The sequence below is a fragment of the Neovison vison genome, chromosome 1 (genome assembly GCF_020171115.1).
Source record: "Neovison vison isolate M4711 chromosome 1, ASM_NN_V1, whole genome shotgun sequence".
NCBI lineage: Eukaryota > Metazoa > Chordata > Mammalia > Carnivora > Mustelidae > Neogale > Neogale vison.
Window position 1 is genome coordinate 90,924,183 of NC_058091.1, and position 19,434 is coordinate 90,943,616.

A 19,434-nucleotide genomic window follows, 5' to 3' on the forward strand; every position below is an offset into this window, starting at 1 on the left:
AATAATTACAGGAGGTGAATTTGCAAATTTTTATTATGTACAGTTTGGGAGTGAAATACCATTTCTGTTATGAAAGTGTCAGATTTTCATTAAGGATGTTAAAATTGGTTTGTTTTCATTATTTCCCCTCAGAGATACTGTTTTATTTTATTTATTTATTTTTAAAAAGATTTTCTTCATTTATTTGACAGAGCGAGAACGCACAAGCAGGAGGATCAGCAGAGGGAGAAAGGGAGGCAGGCTCCTCATGGAGCAGGGAGCCCAGTGCGGGACTTGATTTCAAGTCCCTGGGATCATGATCCAAGCCTAAGGCAGACGTTTAACTGACTGAAGCCACCCAGGCGCCCCGAGATAACTCTTTTAAAGTATCTAGTCTTTATCTTCTGTAGGTTTTATTTCCATTGTTTAAAGTTTTTTGTATTTGATTTTATGTATTTTGGTCTGTCTTATTTTCTGACGTACTAGAATGATTGGAAGCTTTCTTTAAGGCACAAAAGTATTGTCAGTTTTGAGCTATGAAGCAAAGGGCTGGAAAAAGTTCATGTGGTATGCTCATGGAGTCATTGTGTCTGATGTTGGTCTAGGCTCTTTATGTATATTGTATCACCTAATCATAATAACATACATGTTAGGTAGGTATGATCCTCATTTTACAGATGAGAAATGGGTTCAGAGATGTTAAGTTCAGACAGCTCCTTAAATGGAAGCTATGATTTGTATCCAGACCTGTCCCACTCTATCCCCCTCATTCTGTCATCTTTTTTTTTTTTTTTTAAATAAGCCCCATAGAATTACTGTTGGGTTAGAAATTGGTTTTATTTTACTTTATTTATTTATTTTTTTAAAGATTTTATTTGTTTATTTGAGAAAGAGAGCGAGAAAGGGAACACAAGCAGGGGGAGTGGGAGAGGGAGAAGCAGGTGTTCCACAGAGCCAGAAGCTCGATGCGGGGTTTGATCCCAGGATCCCTGGCATCATGACCTGAGCTGAAGGCAGATGCTTAATGAATGAGCCACCCAGGTGCCCCCCTCCCCCATTCTATCATTTAAACTTTCTTTAGTAGTAAGTAAAAGCCGGTCTGTGATCCATTATTTTTTGATCAATGCCCTTGTCTCCTTCTCTGGCAATGTCGGGCATTTCATCAGATGAGAAAAAGCATATATAAAAAGAAATGTCTAGTTCCCCTTCACAATCCTGTGAACTCTAAAGTGTAGGGTGGGATTGGTAGAGTGGAAGGAGCACAGCCAAGCATAGGCATCATTTGGCTTGGTCATGATTCTGCCTTGCCTTTCCTAGTGATAATGTTTTTGAACAAGTTGCTTAATCTCTCTGAGCCTGTTTTATCACCTTTAAATTAGGTTAATACTAGCTACTTTGTAAAGTGGTTGTGGTATATGGAGATAATGTAGGTGAAACCTGTAAATGTTTCTGGCATATAGTAGATATCCCAGAAATGGTGGCTATTATTACAATGAGTGTAGGCAAAGGATGTTTATATTATTGGTGATACATGGATGCTTGACTTTTCAGATCAGTCTGCAGCGACTTACTGGCTTCTTAGTTCATTTTGCTTAGGTATTGTTCCTCCCTTCCAGGAAAAAATAAAACCAACCAGTCAACCATAACTCCTTGCCTTTACCCAAAGAAAGAGGACAAACTAGTCTTATAAAGCTCTCTCGATGGTAAGTTATTCTGGTACCCAAACTTACTGAAATTATTACTGCACACAGGCCCAGGACGTTCTGGTACAGGAGATGGAAGTGGTCAAACAAGGTATGAGCCACGGAGAACTCTCAAGTGAAGCTTACAACCAGGTGTGGGAAGAATGCTACAGTCAAGTTTTGTATCTTCCTGGGCAGAGCCGCTATACGCGGGCCAACCTAGCTAGCAAAAAGGACAGGATTGAGTCACTTGAAAAGAGGCTCGAGGTTGGTATCCTTTTAAAATTCTAATTTAAAGTGTACCTTGATTGAAATAATCAAATAATACTGCTGGAGACTATTTCAGAAAACTAGACCTGAAGTCTGAGATGATTATTGCTTTTGCAATTTTTTTTTTTTAAGTCTGTTTATTTGTTTTAGTAATCTCTGCACTCACCGTGGAGCTGGAGCTCACGATCCTGAGATCAAGAGTCATATGCTCTTCTGACTGGGCCAGCCAGGTGCCCTTTGCTTTTGCAGTTCTTGAGGGAAAACTACATTGAAGTGTTTGATCTTCTTTGGCTTTTCATTGGTTTTCATAATTGCTGGACATTACAATAAAGAGTGCCTTCCAGGTTGATCACAGGTCAAACAGAGCCTTTTAAATGTGGGTGCAAGAGACAAGAAATGTTAACTTCTCAGAACAGTGTACATCAGTGCTAGAATAAGGAGGGAGCTCAGTGGTACCAAGAAGATTTTTTTTTTTCTTCTGTAGCCAATGGAGCATATTTATAAAAGTTTGGTTCCTTTCTGTTAATTCTTCAATTCCTTTGAATTTGTTATAAGAGGGCATCAAGCTGGATTAGACAATGGCTTCTGTGATTTTTTTTCACATCTGAGGAAATACTGAAATGTACTAGATGGGAGTTTCATGGCATATGGTTTCTTAGTATAATCTCTGTGTTTTGAATTCCAGAGTCTGTGTAGGCATTTCACCAATGGCATGTAAATTGTGGTTCATGGACCACTAGGCTGCCTTGTGGATTTTTAATGGTGGTCTTTAGGGATGTTTCTGAGGCCGGGATGGGATGGGGGAGCAAGGGGTGCTATAGGCAATCACATGCAGAAATGGTCTCAGTTTCCTCTTATGTGATTACCAATTTCTTTTTATAGAAAGCAGTTTGGAAAATATTTTTATTTAGGGTTAAAATAAAAAACGGTAGTACCTATCACCTGGCGTGGTTGGTGCTGTGTGGGGCTAAGGAAATGAACCTTAAAAAGCAGTCTTTGAATATGAAATTTTTTTAAGTTTTAGAACTTTAAGACCACATCTATAGGCACCTGATGGTTAATGCCTGTGAGCCTCTTTTATCATTTAGTGGGAAAGTAATTTCTTTTGGAAGGAAGTCTCATATTGGGTGAAATCTTTACAATCCAGTTGCTGCTAGTTCCTCCGGTTGTCATACTAACTTCCAGCAGGGTGTGCTGTTGTGCTGTGTTTTAATTCACAGTTTAAAGTCAGGGAAAGGAGAACATCAGTGGTCACATTTTAAGTTCTATTTTCTGTTGTGAAAGCTTCGTTTCTTATTTAATAAATGGTAGTTAGCAGTGTAATCCTGATCTAAGGTCACATCATAATTGATTAGAAAGCTATTTGGAAAGCTTCTTTGTAACAGTGATATGTAAATACTTTGGTCTCTCACTTAGTTTGGAAAGCTTCTCATTGGAGGTGGGTAAACTTTTTCTGCCTCAAGTGGTAAGGACATTTTGTGCTCTTTAAGATATAAAAAAAGTTTTTTCCCTAAATCTCATTTACTTTGTTGAGGCACTAACTTTCATGACAGCAAATAAATGTGTCACAAAGTGAGTGGTGCCATAAAGTACAGTAATTTTTATTTTTATGTTGAATTGGTTTTGTGAGTTTTGAAGGGAAAAATACAGAAAGAACCACTGCTGTTCTTTTGGAGATTTATTTGGGTCGTTTATGAGCAACCATTAAAAACATGTGGTTCTCTTTGTTCAGCTCAGTACCAGGAACTGAGATCTTCCGTTGAACTATTTTTGTTGAAGGATTGGTGATTTTGGAAGAATATTCATAAAACAGTCTGAAGTAATTTTTCTTTTCTTGACTTTTGGATAACTTACTTTATTGTTTACCCAGCTAGTTACTTTTAAAGAATATGTAATCAAATCCTTTAATTTAGTAAACTGCACTTATTTCAAATGAAAGTTCATTAACTCTTTAAAAAGAAGAAAAGAGATTCAAAAACCCAAATAAACAAATCCCCCATTTTATTTGTAGCCATCCCTAATTCAGAACTAGGTTTGCGTTAGCTTATTTTAGTTTTTGAAGACACAATTCTACTGGTTTGAAATATATAAATATTTTATTTCAATTGTGGTAATTCTTTCATCATTTCAGTTGATTGCTAAATTATAAACATTATTCAAAGTTTGTTGTGGGGAAGGAACTCCAGTCATATTATATAAACTAAATGCTATACTTAAATTATTCTTTCCACTCTTAGGTTCAGGGAGATATGCCTTTCTGTGCAAGCACAATACACCATGGCTGCCAGTGTGTTTGATTTTTGCTGTCATGAACTTTGGAACAGTGAATCTAAATTATGGCCCTATCACAGTGTATCAAGCAAGATGAAATCCAGCTTTGTCGTGGTTGGTGTCTCCTAAATGGATTAAAAAATATGCCCTGAGGTTTATATCGGAGCTGGTCTTTGAGCCATTACTCATGATTAGTATTTGAAACGTAGAACTTAAATGAAAACCCTTAAGATATTCGTTTAAAACTACTAGAACCATTTCAGATTTTATGTAGAATGTGGTGGGTAGTGTAAGGAGTCTGTTAAATGCATAGAATCAGAATGTAGTCACAGGTCAGAAGTATGCAGAAAGATCAGAATTGTAACCAAGTTCATGTATTTTATTCTGCTTTGGAGGCAGATTTAATTTTAGAACTTTGCCAGACAAATGTGTGTAAAGGCAGCAGCAGCAAACAGAAATGATAGCTAATATGAGAAAAGGAAAAGTTAGGAAGCATAGCAGGTTAAGGTCATTTAAATATGGTTTTTTAATAACTTCGCAGGGCATTGTAGGTGTGTGGTAGGAGAGTAGAGTGATTGCTGTTGTTAGTGATGTCCCAGATTAAAACAAACAAACAAAATGCTTAATTTTTGTTCAGGGTTATTTTCTTTTTCTTTTTCTTTTTTTTTTTGAAGAGGGATGGCTGAAACACTAGGAAAATTTTTATTAGGTGGTAAAAAATAAAAGGGCTTTAGTACTTGATGTCATCCTATGTTTAGTGAGTATTACTGAGCATCTTCTCCGTGCCAGCCCTTGTTCTAGCCCCTGGGAACACAGCAGGAACAAAGCAGACAGGCTCTGTACTCTTGCGGACTTCAGTTATCTGGAAAATGCTCCATGTGGAGAACCTCATTTTCTGATGATGCCAGATAAATGACTCATTACTGTATTTGGGAAGTGCAAATAGAATTTGAAGTGTTTTAATTTGTTTCCACTTTAAGTGGAAATAGGAAATCGTCTGAAGGCATAATTATTTTGAGTGAAATAATTTCCAGTAGGTGCAAAAATGAAAAGAGAAGTCTGAATTTAGGCCTGCTATTAAATTTAATAGTATTTGAAATAGTATCTAAACTGCTGTGTTGAGGAAGTTTGGCTGAAAAGTAGATTTTGTCATGTTAGCTATAAAAATGGAAAGGCTTTCCTTAGAGGTGGAAACTAGGTCCAGAAGTAATACTTCTCCCTGTATTTTACTGGCACAGGCAGCTTAGTCAAGAAATACTATGTAACATCAGCTTCTTGGAAATAAAGTAACAACACAGATAACACATTTAAAATCTTTCTCCTCCTCATATTTGTAGAACTCTTATGAGGACCCTTGCCTTTACTGAATGGTTGTATTTCAGCAAAATTGACTGCACAATGGGGTCATATTTTCTCAGCAATTTTTTGTTATAAAGTCAGATATTTTTACATGGGAAAAAATTCACCTTTAATACTTTAGAGAGTCAAAGCTTAGGATAAGGATCAAGTTGTTGGGCAAATCTGTGTGGGGGACTGACTATATGTTGTAGTCACTCGGCAGGTTTATATTCCCTTATGGGTGTGTGTGGGGAGGGGTGACATGAGGCACAGGAGAGAAGTTTATAGTACTCTGGAATGCACCCTTTCTCAGGTTCTGCCCTTTGCCTTGACCTTTAGAGGCACTGACAGATTTCTTGGTAGTTTCTATCAAGAACTCTAGACTGGATCAGAGATCTCCTTGGTACAGTTGTGTTGCTTCTGTTATGCCTCAACATGGAGTTGAATTTGTTTTGTGTGTTTCATTTCCTAACTCATGCAGATGTAAAGTGCTCTTGGTATTGCTTTGTTGGTACATTACTGTTCTTGAAAAGGACTTTAGTAAGGTTTTGCCTCACTGCTTAGCTTGCTTTGTGGGGATGCAGCCTGGTGGTTGCTAACGTGGAGAGGTGCTAGTAATAATCACTTACTTGGATTAATAATAATAATAATCACTTAATAATAAGTAATAATCACTTACTGCAGCTCATCATTATGGAGAGGCTTCACTGATAGAACTGAACCCTAGTGAGTAGTATAGAGATTAAAGGAAAGGCACTCACGGACTCTTGTTGTTTGCAAACATTTCGGTGGTTGAACCGCATCGTTACTACTATAGGATCATGTTGCTAAATGATAGACTAAGAAGTGGAGCTGCCATCAACTCTGTATTTATTTTGGGTATCCTTAAACCTGTTTTTCCAGTGGTATAAAGTTATATTCTGGGCCCCCAAGCAAGAGTTTCACTGAGGGATGCTCTTAATGTTTCTGAACCTCACTGTAACAGACTTGAACTGAAGACAGTATTGACGACCCAAGGATAATGTGTTTATTTTGGAATTACTTAGGCTTAGTAACCTTAACAAACTTAGTGAGTTTGAAAGTAACAATTACACTTTTATAAGTCCCATACAGCCCCCTTTTGTAATGATCCGAGGAAACACTTATGGTTCCACTGATTCATCTCCTGGGGACCATCAGTTTTCCATTGGTCTCTGGCCAGTCTCTCTTTTAGACAGTTTCTCTTCTATGCATTTAAAAAATAACATTTGTAGGCGTTTTTCTAAAAATAATACCTGTACTTTGTAGAAAGTTTAAAAAGAAATTAAAAAACAATTTGAAAAGAAACCTACCATCCAGACATAATTACCTTAAACATTTTGAGGAATGCATATGTGTGCATGTATATATTTATTTATATATGTGTGGGATGTGTGTGTGTGTGTGTGTGTATGTATATGTATGTCTAGAGATAGAAAAAAATTACCATATGCATCTATGTGTGGATTAAAGGAGGAAGGTATTTAGAACTGAATTGGAATCACCATATACTATTTTGTTAATTTAATAGTATACTATTACAGATATCATTAAAAAAAAAAAACCCTGATCACTTGCTCTCATTTATAAAGTTGTGGCAAAGAACAGCTTTGGCAAAATCCCCAAGTAATTAATATACTAGTTATATTCTGTCCAACTTCTTAACAAGTTATTGAATAACCTTTTCTTCCCTGTAAAATTTTTCTGAGAGATACTTGTTTTCTTATGATTTTATAGCTTGTTAAGAATAAAAGAATTAGGAATTTAAAAGTATAAGCTGGGGAAAGTCAAAGCTTTTTTCAAGTGTCAGATGAAATTCTTGTAGGCTGATGTCTCAGGGAAAGAATGATAGGCAGATCCATTAAATTAAGATCTTGTTTATGTGTGTCTAGAATAACTTGTTTTTCAGGAACTGTCTGATGGCATTAAGCCATTTAGACCCACAGCTAGAATTTCTTCAGGCATGTTTGCATTTCAGGGGTTGAGGCAAGGAGGACGTTTGTCCAATAGGTATGGCCTAATTTGTTGAACTTTGAAGTAGGACACATTCCGTAGCTGCTTCACTTCATTGCTGTTTGGCCTAGGGCAAGTTACTTAACCTCTCTGAGCCTCACCTGTAATATTTTTCCTTACCTGTAATATTTGAGTGGCTAATAGTTTTTATCTCACATAAATGAGAGTTTGAGATACTAGAAGATTAAATGAGATACTGTGTGCCTTGCAATTAGGAGGTTTAGTGAATGGAAATTCTCTCCCTGTCTCTTCAGGTCTGTCAATACCCTTAGTGTTACCTGAATTGAATTAAACTTGGTTTGATACTCTCAGATATCAGGAAGTCACTTTTGGTATCTTAAACAACAGAGTGGCTGAGTTTTTATTCTATAAATTTTGATGACTGTCTGAAATTTGAGACATGGTTGATTTTCACAGAGAGATTGAGTATGGCTTAAGGCTCAGATTTTGGTTAGTAAAAATGGATTTTAACATAATTGTGGATTGTAATTTAACATTTCATATATACATTTTGGTGTGTTGAAATCTTTGACATACTTGTAAATTTTGATTTCTCTTATATTTCACTGTATTGATGGCTCATGGTTTGTGGTGTACAGTCTTAACAAAATAGCCTCTGCAGTAGATACTGAATTTGAATTTTATAGAAACTTTTTATTATGGGAGTTCTCAAATATACCCTACCATAGATGAGTTTAATGAGTCCTCAAGTGTTAGCATCCAGCTAGGGTTATCAGCTCACAGTTGCTTTTGTTTCGTATGTTGTTTTCCCTCCGTTATTTTGAAGCAAATTCCAAACATTGTATTGTAAAACTGAGTTATAGTACATGAAATTTGTCAGTTTGGTATCCCCCACAAATTGATAAATAGATACATTCTCATTCATCTCTTTTGGATTGAATTTTTACTCTTTCAGTTTGGATGTAGTCAGCTTTAATTATATCAAGTGTTATCCTACTTTTAATTTTCTCATAGTTACAGTTTTCTTTCTTTCTTTTTTTAAGATTTTATTTATTAGAGAGAGACTGAGGTAGTGACGGAGAGGGAGAAGCAGGCTCCCTGCTGAGCATGGAGCTCGACTCAGGGCTCCATCACAGCACCCTGAGATCATGACTTGAGTGGAAGGCAGATGCTTAACCCACTGAACCACCCAGGTACCCCTAAGCACAGTTTTCTAATAGTGAATTTTATTCAGTATTATTAGAAATTTTGTGCTGATACATAAGTAAAGCACAAGCTTCCATTCTAACCATATGTGGTAGGTTTGTTTGGTGACAAGTTTACAAAGTAACCTTATCTCCACTCCTATCTCTGCTACTATCTCTATTAGGTGTTTTAAGAAGAATTTGAAGTGCATTTCTAAGTGCAGATAAAGATTTGGGAAAAAAAAAAAAAGTTTTGTAACTTAGTTCTAACGTACTGGGGAAGCTTCTTAGGCCAATATTGTTTTGTTCAATGTAAGTTGTCCTTCAGGAATGGCAATTGCTAATACTTAATTTTTTTAGAAAAGCTTAGAAATATGAATTTGGTTAAGTCACAGTATAGTCTTTCCTTTTTTTTTCTTTCTTTTTTTTTTTTTGTATTTTAAACAATAGGGTTTTACACCTTGTTGGACTTTTAATGTTTCTGTGGTATATGAGTATGGGTTCGGGGGTTGGACTAATTTAAGGCAGTTCTGTTCCATGAATCCATGTACATTTCATGTTTGAGGTTTCTTGGCTAGAAAAAAGCCAGACCTTATAGGTTAGTTTTTTTCACTCTTAAAGCTCATTGAGCAGGTATAGGTTGAACATTTTACAAAGTGTACAGATAATCTTCCCTCACATTTTAAAGATCAGATGGCAAGATGTCAGGTAGCTGATCTTAAATTGAATGTTTAAAGCTGCATTTAATTTTTCTTACACTTTTTGTGACTAGATTTATGTAGTTATTTGACTATAAATTAATTTTTTCCTGTGCTTAATTTTTTTGGTATAGTTTATCCATATTTTCTTGGAACCTTAGGTACAATATTTGAGCCAGAAGATTTTATATAAAGCTTGAGCTAAGTTAAATGCAATTGTTAGCATGAAATGGAAGCTAGCAACTTTGCAGTTTTAAAATCCTTGATAGTTTGGGAAGCGTAATAACTCAACTGTAGGAGGTGAGGTAATGCCCAGTTATGAGGTATCAGTCATTCTAAATGTGCCCTGATGACTAATTAAACACTTTTAGAACATAAGTATTATGCTGTTTTACCAAACTGGAAATTGAAAATTCATGGAGTACAGTGCATAGCTAATTGAATTATCTTAATCAATGAAAATGAAAATTTGTATGTCTGATTTTTTAAATGTGCTATATATAGGGGTGGCTCAGTCGGTTAAGTATCAGACTCTTGATTTCGGGTTGCGTCATGATCTCAGGGAGGTGAGACTGAGCCCTGTGGTAGGGCTCTGTGCTCAGCAGGGAGTCTGCTTGAGATTCTCTTTCCCTCCCCCTCCCTTTCCTTTATCCCCCTCTGCTCTCCTGCTCATTCACTCTCTCAGAAAAAATGTGCTATGTGTATTAATTTGAAATTCTGTGCTGTTAATGTTAGGTTTTTGGAATGTTTATTTGAGTCTACATATGATTAGTGTATCTTAGAACATGCTGAATTACAGTCTAAGAAATTGGGTGCAACTCTATCCTGATTGCCTAGTAGAGTCATCTGGGGCTTTAAAAATACCAAGGTCTGAGACCGTTTAAATAAGGGTCTATGAGTTTAGGGCACTGGCACTGGTAGATTTGAAAAGCTCTGCAGATGAGTCTAAAGTTGAGCTGGGGTTGAAAGCCACTGGCTTGAGAATACACGTTCCAGTATCTGTTACTTGCTGTGGTTGTCCTCGAAAGGCAAACTGCCTTCTTAAAAGAAGAAACAGCTATTTTTTCCTTGCTTTATTTTTAGGAAGGATTCTGGGTCATTTTTTATTAAAGTTGGGATTTTAAGGTTTTAAAGCCTCATCATTAATCCCGTGGTCCATTGGAGAGGGGAGAGCAAAATGGTTAAACTCTTAGTATATATAATAAAATTGTAATCAGACCTGACAATTTGTTAACTGGTTCCTCCGTGCTAGTCACTGGGAGGCTAAGGGTTTGACATCTGTTGTCTTACTTAAGCTCCATAATAACGTACAGCAGTGATTGCCATTTTACTGATGGGGAAAGAACGTTTAAATAATTTGCATTGACTGAGAACAGCGGGGTGGCAATGCTGGGGGGCGAGAGTGACTTGCTGCCCCCTCTCCTGTGCTGCCTGACTCCACCCAGTTTCCTTAGACACACATCATTGCCATGGAATTTACTTCGATTTGTTATCTATTAGAGGAAAATGGCTCCTTTATAAAGAACATTATTTATTATTCAAATGAATTGCACTCGAATAAAAGCTTACTAGCTTTTTATGGATTGTCATTTGGGTGTATATTATCTTGAAAGTTCTTAGTTTTGGAGTCACTTGACGGAATCAGTTGAGGTGGGGTGGGAGAGTGTGGAGAGAGAGGAAGTAAGTTGAGGGAGGGAGGAAGAAAGAAAACACACATGCATAGGAAGGTAACACAGATTTAATCATTATTCTTGTGGCTTGGACCTCGTAATTTGTACGTGTCGTTTGTTGAAAACATGTATTTGCAGATCACTTTAAAATACAAAGTGATAAAAAAATGCAAAGTGATTATATTGTGGGACTTAGAATATGCACCAAGAGTAGGTGTAACGTGAATGGGATTCTTTTTTTTTGTTTGTTTGTTTAAAATAATTTTTTATTGCCCAGGATATTTTTTTTCTTGTGTCTTGTTTTTTTTGTTTGTTTTCTTTTTTAATAACTATAAATTCAAGCTTAGTGAAGCTTGCTTTGTCTTGAAAAAACAAAACAAAACAACAAAGCTGTTCTATCATTTGCTAATCTGATCTCATTTGAAGAGAGAGATGGTAGTTATCTTGCAAGTGTAAAATTTATACCATGAATGATGCAGGTCTAAGTCTGGTGGCACTAAAAGGAGACTATAGCATTGTTGACAAAATTATAATTTGCTGGTGGCATTTGCGGAAAAGAAGCCCTTGCAAATTTCTAAATAACAGTAAACTCTGTTAGGAAATTCTAAAGTGTCTTACAGGCCAAAAAGGCAATGAGGTTAGTAAAATGCCTCAACAGAGTTTGAATAAAATACTGGATTTGAGAGTTACTGGAAATTGGATATGTAAATATAGGGTGGCAGGTTGGGTCATGCTTACAATGGTCTCAAGTTCAAATAAACTACTGTGACAATACACCACTTCACAGGTCACACGCTTTTCTGGGGCTGTTCTTTCCTTCAGTAGGTGCTGGCAGAAGGTGTGCCAAGTCACTTTCCAAAATAGATGTCTAGGCCCAAAGCCAAAACATGAGAGAGGAAGAGAGACGGAATGAACACCTTAAGGAATTCTGCAGAGAAAATACCCCCTTTCTTCATGGCCCCACTTTTCCTCATGCTTAAAGAGACAGAGCATTTGGGGTGTCTGAGGTGGAACTCCTTAGGTGGAATGTTTTCAGGTCTACTGGACCAGTCAGACACCCAGTCAACGCTTTTCTTCAACGCATCAACTTCTTTCTCTCCTTCTGCAACTTCTTTTTCTGACTGAGAGCTATGGTCCCTGCTGGTGTGCATCTGCACATCAAACATAATCTGCCCATCTTCTTGTGGATAAGGGCTGTCACAGTGAGAACTGGCTCTTGAACTGCTCTGTCCTGATTTGTGTTGTGCATCCAAAAGAATCTTCTCCGTGTCTCCATTGTGGATAGAGGATGAGGATGGTACATGTTCTAGCCGCCCATTTTTCCCATTGCCATTATCATTGCCATTGCTGCTGTTCATGGGTAGCTCCACCCAGGAACTGTTGAGGCTGGCTGGCGGGGGCAAAGGTTGTTCACCTTCCTCACCGTTGTTGTTGTTGTTGTTGTTGTTGTTGTTGTTGTTGTGCAGGGGTGTGGCTGCTCTACTAAATGAGACGACATTGTCAGGTGGCTGGAAGGGCTTGCAGCCGCAGCAGGACCGTCTCTGGTTCTCCGGCAGCAACACCGTGAATGAGATTCTTTATTACACAGGTTTCCTTCTCAGCCATCTCTCCTTGGACTCTTAACTGGGGCTTTCTCTCCCCTGCATCAGCTCTAGAATTTTGTTGATACATTGCTTTGTTAATGGTCTTCCTCCTCTTCTTTAGTGAGTTTGAATTCTTTGCCCCTAATTTTTAGAATGAGTTGAGGCTGCAGCCCATCTGTGCTCAGTATACATACTTATTTATTTATTATTTTTCAATATACATATTAATAGGAAAACTGTCTCAATTTTCTGGTGTCTTCACTTTTCAAAAACTAAAGATTTTTTTCTTTGCCAAATATGATATTCTTTTTCCTTTAATGGGTTTTGTGCCACATTTAAAATTAAAACATTCTAAAAATAAATATTTATAATTTAAGGGGGTTATATTTCAATTACAACCATGGTGCATCAGTTGGACATTATTCAGTTGTTAAAAATGTACTACATATATAATACAGAAGTGCATTTTCCTGACTTTTATTGAGAAATAATTGATGTTCATCATTGTATAAACTTTAGGTGTTCAGGATGGTGGTTTGATTTACATGTATTGTGAAATGATTATTGCGATAGATTCATTTAACCTCCATCATCTCATAGATAAAATAAAAAGGAAGAAAGAAAAAAAGAAAAAAATGTCCTCTTTTGATCTTAAGGTTTACTCTTTTCAAACTTTCTGTATATCATACAGCAGTGTTAGCTGTAGTCATCATATTGTATAGAAGTACATTTTGGGGATAAAGGTAGTAAAGATGGGTCTCTGCCAGTCCTCAAATCAATGCAGATTAATGATAGCAGAAGTTATTTTCAGAAGTAGAGATTAGTTTTTCTTATACTACGAAATTCAAGCTTGCTTTGAAGTTGAATCCTGGGTGGAGTTACTATAGATAGATGACAACGTTGGACTAAACTGTGAAACCTCTAGGGCAAGACAAACCCTTCTCAGGCCAAATTTTGTGTTACAGTAGTTAAAATATAAGGAATTCTGATGTACCTTTGCTTTGAGGAGATAAACCAGTAGTGCCTTTTTAGTTCTATTATTTAACCTGCTTTTCTCATGCCTGCTGATGTGATCTTCCCCCGACCCCCAGATAAACAGGGGTCACATGACAACGGAAGCCAAGAGAGCTGCAAAGATGGAGAAGAAGATGAAAATTTTGCTTGGAGGTTACCAGTCTCGTGCTATGGGGCTCATGAAACAGTTGAATGACTTATGGGACCAAATTGAGCAGGCTTACTTGGAGTTACGTACTTTTGAAGAACTCAAGAAACATGAAGATTCTGCCATTCCCCGGAGGCTAGAGGTAACATTATTGCTTTGCAGCATTGCTTAAAAAGAGAATTGCAAAGAATTACCAGGGCCTTCCTGTTTTTTCTTTTTTCCTGTGCAGACTGTCTCTGAAGTTGATACTGTCTGGCTTTTTTCAATGAAAGCCTGAAGTTTTTGACTTTCTTATCTAGAATTGTCTGTGTGTAGATGGTTAGACCAGGCCAGTGATGGATACAATGGCTTTTCCTTTACTAATTTTCTGGTTTGTTTATTGATACACTGTGAAATAGAATGAGTAACCCTTGTGATTTGTCTCCCTGAAGCTTAATTGCATCCCATCCTTACAGCTCTCTGAGGTACATTTAACCAGTGTCTGTTTTATAATTTAGGATGCTGGAAATATAGCTGGTCATTCTAAAGCAGGAAATTCCTTTGGCAGGATTTAGTTTAACTTTATTTCCCAAGTGTGCATGATAGTTGCTGCCCAGGTAAAGGGCAGTCAGGGCTTATTGAAGTGCGTTTGGGGGTGTTGATAGGGTGACAGTGGTTTGTTTATCTGAGATGGCAGCAGAGACTTTGCAACAGGATGGTAGTCATTTGGCCAGAGAATAGTTGCAGTACTGGTTTTATAGCATAAGTAGTTGCTATTTCTTGTTTCTCTGGGGGAATACTTAACTCTTTAAGAGTCATGATGTAGCTCAGCTATTTGTAAGATGATAAAGTACCGTAAGATATTTTTAATTTTCAGTGTGTTTGCATATGAAATAATTATTTAATATTTTTGTCTCTTCAAGTGTCTAAAAGAAGATGTTCAGCGACAGCAGGAAAGAGAAAAAGAACTTCAGCATAGATATGCTGACTTGCTGCTGGAGAAAGAGACTTTAAAGTCCAAATTCTGAACATAGTTTATATTCTGTCACAAGATGAATTAATTACTGGTTTTCGTACTCTGGAAGGCTGAAACTGATGATTATCTTCATTGACAAATTTGCCCACAATCTGTGGCTTTTCATTTGTTTATTTTAAATGATACCGATCTTACACAGTCTACGTATAAAGACTTTAACTCCACAGGACATTTTAGGGTTTAAATTATTAAGATGATCATTCTTTTAGCAGTGTCATATTTGCAAAATTTTTTTAGTTTTGGCCTTTAATTTTAAAAGCCTGATTTTAAGTGCTGCCTGTGAGTAAACTCTTGAATAAAAACAAAATATAAAAAATTGAGAGTGTAGCCTTTTGTTTGAAGTAATTAGATACTTAAAGTGCCCACAAACCAGCAAGTATGTACTCTGTGTCATATTTAATGAGTAACTGTTGGGTAATCAAAATGGTGATCCAGTATCTTAATTCCTTAAGAGGAGTCCTTTTGTGGCTTTGTTTTAGCAAAGAGTACTGTTTCTCCGTACACTGACAAGATAGATTAACATTTTAACACCTTAGGGTTTTTTTTTTTTTTTTTTCCCCCTCAGTTCAACTTTAGGGAAGGTGTTGTCTTTGCTCAGCTACTCACACAATTTATGGATTAGGACTCAAGAGATTCAATTTTTATCGACCTGTTCTTTTCTTGTAAATGTCTTTTTGACAAAGGCATGTTAAAGATTAATTTTAATAAGGCAATTGAACTTTAGTAAAGCTTTGTGTTTATCTTAGCAAGTTCATTACCAAGTATAGAATTTGGGGAATGGGTAGGAATGGGAAGACCTGACTTTATAATTCACATGAAATCTTTTGGGACAGTTATTAGTTGGCTACAGTGTGTTGGACTTATGTGGGAAATTTCCCAGTCTTAAGAATCCTAGGGACTAAAAGGAGGGAAGGAGGGATTCATTCATGAAGTCATCAGATATTTATTAACTATATACCCAGTGTCAGAGTCTTGGAGATAGAACATTGAATAACGTAGGCATGACTCCTGCTTTGTGGTGCTTACGGTCTGTTGGGAATTTTAAAAAGTGACCAAGGTTCGCATAATTTCAGAACTGGCAGTCTCGGTGCACTGTAGACAGTGGGCGAATGCTTTTGCCATATAGCAGTGCAGGTTTAACTGGCAGATGGCTCTGCATTATCTTTGTTAGTACCCTGGAAAGCCCAGGGTTCTTTACCAACAGGACTCCGAGAGCGATTTTGGTAACTGTTTTCACGTTCACATTTATCGAATTCTCTTACAAGCATTCATTAAGTGATTGTGTTAAAACTAGTGTTGGAAAGCACGTTTAGGTGCTTTTTGGGACAGAAATTAATTACGATAAAGAGCCAAAAAACCCCACCAGGATGAGTGAGATCTCTTTGAAATACTAGAAATAACACTGAGATAAGAAAATGCAGTCTCTAAAGAAAAAAAATACTTAACAGCAGGTGTAGACTTAAGCTCTCCAACCATTTTATCCTCCCTATTTTCACATCTGCTCTTCTGGGAAAATTAGTTGTGAAGTATGATGTCCTACAGTACATTTCTCCTAAAATGTGACTGCCCTATTGGCCCTGGAGAATTTGATTTGCTAATAGATTATTTACGAAAATTGCATTTTTACTAAGTAAGTTTAGTCTCTTGGGCTTTTGTTCTTCTTCTTCTTCTTTTTTTTTTTTAATTAGGCTCCACATCTAGATCTAGGGTGGAGCCCAAACACAGGGCTGAACTCAACAACCCTGAGGTCAAGACCTGAGCTGAGATCAAGAGTGGTGTGCTCACCCGACCGAGTCACCTAGGTGCCCCAGTCCAATTTTTGACATGGGGATTTTGCTAGCTGTGTAAAGACGAATAGGATAACTACATATATTTTTCTTTCATCAAGCAGTTATGTTATTGGAGTGATTTGTTCCATTGAAGATTGAAGGATTGCGCTTAAGAAACTTCTGATCTGAGAGCCTTTTTGGGAAGTAATTTCTTGCTAACAGTTTCTTCTGTGACTATGTTACCTCTTTTTAAATGGAAGTATCTTTAAATTTGATTTTAAAATTTTGTTTTAAAAAATTTTGTTTTAAAATGTATTTCTCCTTTTGTGTTTGTTATTTGCTAAATTTAAGTAATTTATACTTTTCCAGAAAACTTAATTTGGTTGAAATTTAAGACATTTATTTGTAGAGGATTTTAATAGAGAGTAAGAAATCTCATATTAAGTCTGTTACTGGTAAGTTAAAGAAATTGACCTTAGTTTTACCATTTCCTGTTTTTTTCCTTGATTTGACTTGCTAAAGGTAATCTTTTTTCTCTTCAGAAAAAACCCTGGTGTTTGGATTTATCACTTGTCGTTTGTTTTAAAATATATTAATTTTTCATTTTATGTGTATTTCTTTTGTTTTGTGTAGAGTTTCTTGCCCTGTTTGAGTCTGATGTTTTTGTTCGTATTTGTATACAAATGAAGGGTTTTGGTTATCTCTAATTTCAGATATCCCAGCTACTGTTGTGTCTTGTTTTCTAAGTAGTTTATTATTATTGTCTTAAATTTTTGGTTAAATGAGAATATTAAAAAATTTCTGTGTGGTTGGCTTTTTTTTTTTTTTAATTGTTGCTACTTATAGCATTTTTACCTTGTAGCAAGGAAATATGGCTTATGTAGTTTCTGCTTTTTAGAATTGAGGTTTTGTGGGCTCCTGGGTGGCTCGTTCGGTTAAGCGGCTGCCTTCAGCTCAGGTTCTGACTGAGTCCTGCATCAGGCTCCCTGTTCAGCGGGGAGCCTGCTTTTCCCTCTCTCTCCGTGTGCTGCTCTGCCTACTTGGACTGTCTATCTCTCTGTCAAATAAATAAATGAAATCTTTCAAAAAAAAATTGAGGTTTTTGGGGCCCAGCATTTTAAAAACAGTTCTATGAATGTTTTAAGTGAAGCTTTATGCAGTTTGTATGCGACAGAGGTGAATGAACAGTATTCAGGCACTCTAATTATATTATTCAAACTTTATTTTCTTATCTTGTATAAGTGTCTTAAAATTTTAGATCTTTTTCTCAATTTCAGCTTGTCTTTCAAGCTTTTGTTTCATACATTTTGATATTGTTGTTTAGTATGTAAATTCTTGTGTCTGTTGGGGTCATTCATAAAAGACTTGCTAGTCTATAAAGTTACTCTTTCTCTCCTTTATACTTCTGCTTTGAAATTTACCTCTTTGAGATTGGAATATTCTTTTTTTGTTATTTATATTTGTTTGATTAGTTGTCTTTTTTTAAACTTCTATATATATAATAGTTTTCTGTCTCTAAATAGGATGTTTTGTTGGATTTTATATTTCATCCCATTTGGAGAATTTTTGCAGTTTAATAGGGGAGACTAATCCATTTGCTTTTATGTTAATTACTGACTCTGGTCTTCTGTGATCATGTTTTATGCTTTCTCTGTGATCATGTTTTATGCTTTCTCACTGAAACCCTCTCATTTCCTAAATGGACTGTAATGTCTTGGGCTTTAATTTTCTTAGTGATTTAGGAAATATGCATTCTCTTTTACGTTTTACAGATAATGATGGTATCATTTCGGGTTCAGGATCCATTCAAGAGAAAGAAACCATGGGGTCCCTGGGTGGCTCAGTCGCTAAGCATCTGCTTTCAGCTCAGGTCATGATCCCAGGGTCTTGGGATTGAGCCCTGAAATCGGGCTCCCTGCTCTGCAGGAAGCCTGCTTCTTCCTCTCCCACTCCCTCTCTTTGTGTTCCCTCTCACTGTGTCTCTCTCTGTCAAATAGTAAAATCTTTAAAAAAAAAAAAGGTAAAAGAGAAATAAACCATACCAGTAATTTGAGCAGGGAAATTTAATGTGAAGAGTTACTAGTAACAGGAGGTTAACCACGAAGATGGGCAAAGACAACTTTAAAAGAAACACAGAGCTAGCAGATGCAGAGAGGAGCCACTACTGGTAGATTGAGAGTACTCAAGTAGGGAACATTATTTTTTATGCTGAATAATATTCTATGTGTCTGTGTATATGTGTATGTGTATCACATTCTTATTAGATAAAAAGAATTCATTGGTATTCATTGGTAGATTATCTGGGTTGTTTCCATATCTTGGCTACTGAATGGTGCAATGAATATGAGGGTGCAGATGGTTTTTTTTTTTTTTTTAATTTTTTTAATTTTTTTATTTGAGAGAGAGAGACAGTGAGAGAGAGCATGAGCGAGGAGAAGGTCAGAGAGCAAAGCAGACTTTCCATGGAGCTGGGAGCCTGATGTGGGACTCGATCCCGGGACTCCAGGATCACGCCCTGAGCCGGAGGCAGTCGTCCAACCAACTGAGCCACCCAGGCGGCCCGTGCAGATGGTTTTTGGAGTCAGTGTTTTCATTTTCTTTGAATAAATACCCAGAAGTGGAACTGCTGAATCATATGGTAGTTCTATTTTTAATATTTTGATGAGGCTCCATACTGTTTTTTATAGTGGTTGCACCAGTTTACATTCCCACAAACCGTGCATGGGGGTTCCTTTTCTCCACATCCTCACCAACACTTAATATTTCTTGTATTTTTGATACTGGCCATTCTGACAGGTGTGAGGTGATGTGTTATTGCAAT

General features: G+C 36.7%; 1 protein-coding gene and 1 pseudogene across 1 annotated transcript in view; one reads left to right on the forward strand and one right to left on the reverse strand.

Moving 5' to 3' along the window:
• Positions 1 to 15,160, forward strand: part of CDC5L (cell division cycle 5 like) — a 49,716-nt gene extending 34,556 nt beyond the window's left edge. The window contains exons 14-16 of the mRNA XM_044251942.1: positions 1,731 to 1,928; positions 13,759 to 13,971; positions 14,732 to 15,160. Coding sequence (XP_044107877.1) covers positions 1,731 to 1,928; positions 13,759 to 13,971; positions 14,732 to 14,836 — 516 coding nt within the window. The 3' untranslated portion in view covers positions 14,837 to 15,160. The remainder of the gene's footprint in view (positions 1 to 1,730; positions 1,929 to 13,758; positions 13,972 to 14,731) is intronic.
• LOC122908783 lies at positions 11,342 to 12,662 on the reverse strand (annotated as a pseudogene).
• Positions 15,161 to 19,434: the final 4,274 nt, after the last annotated feature.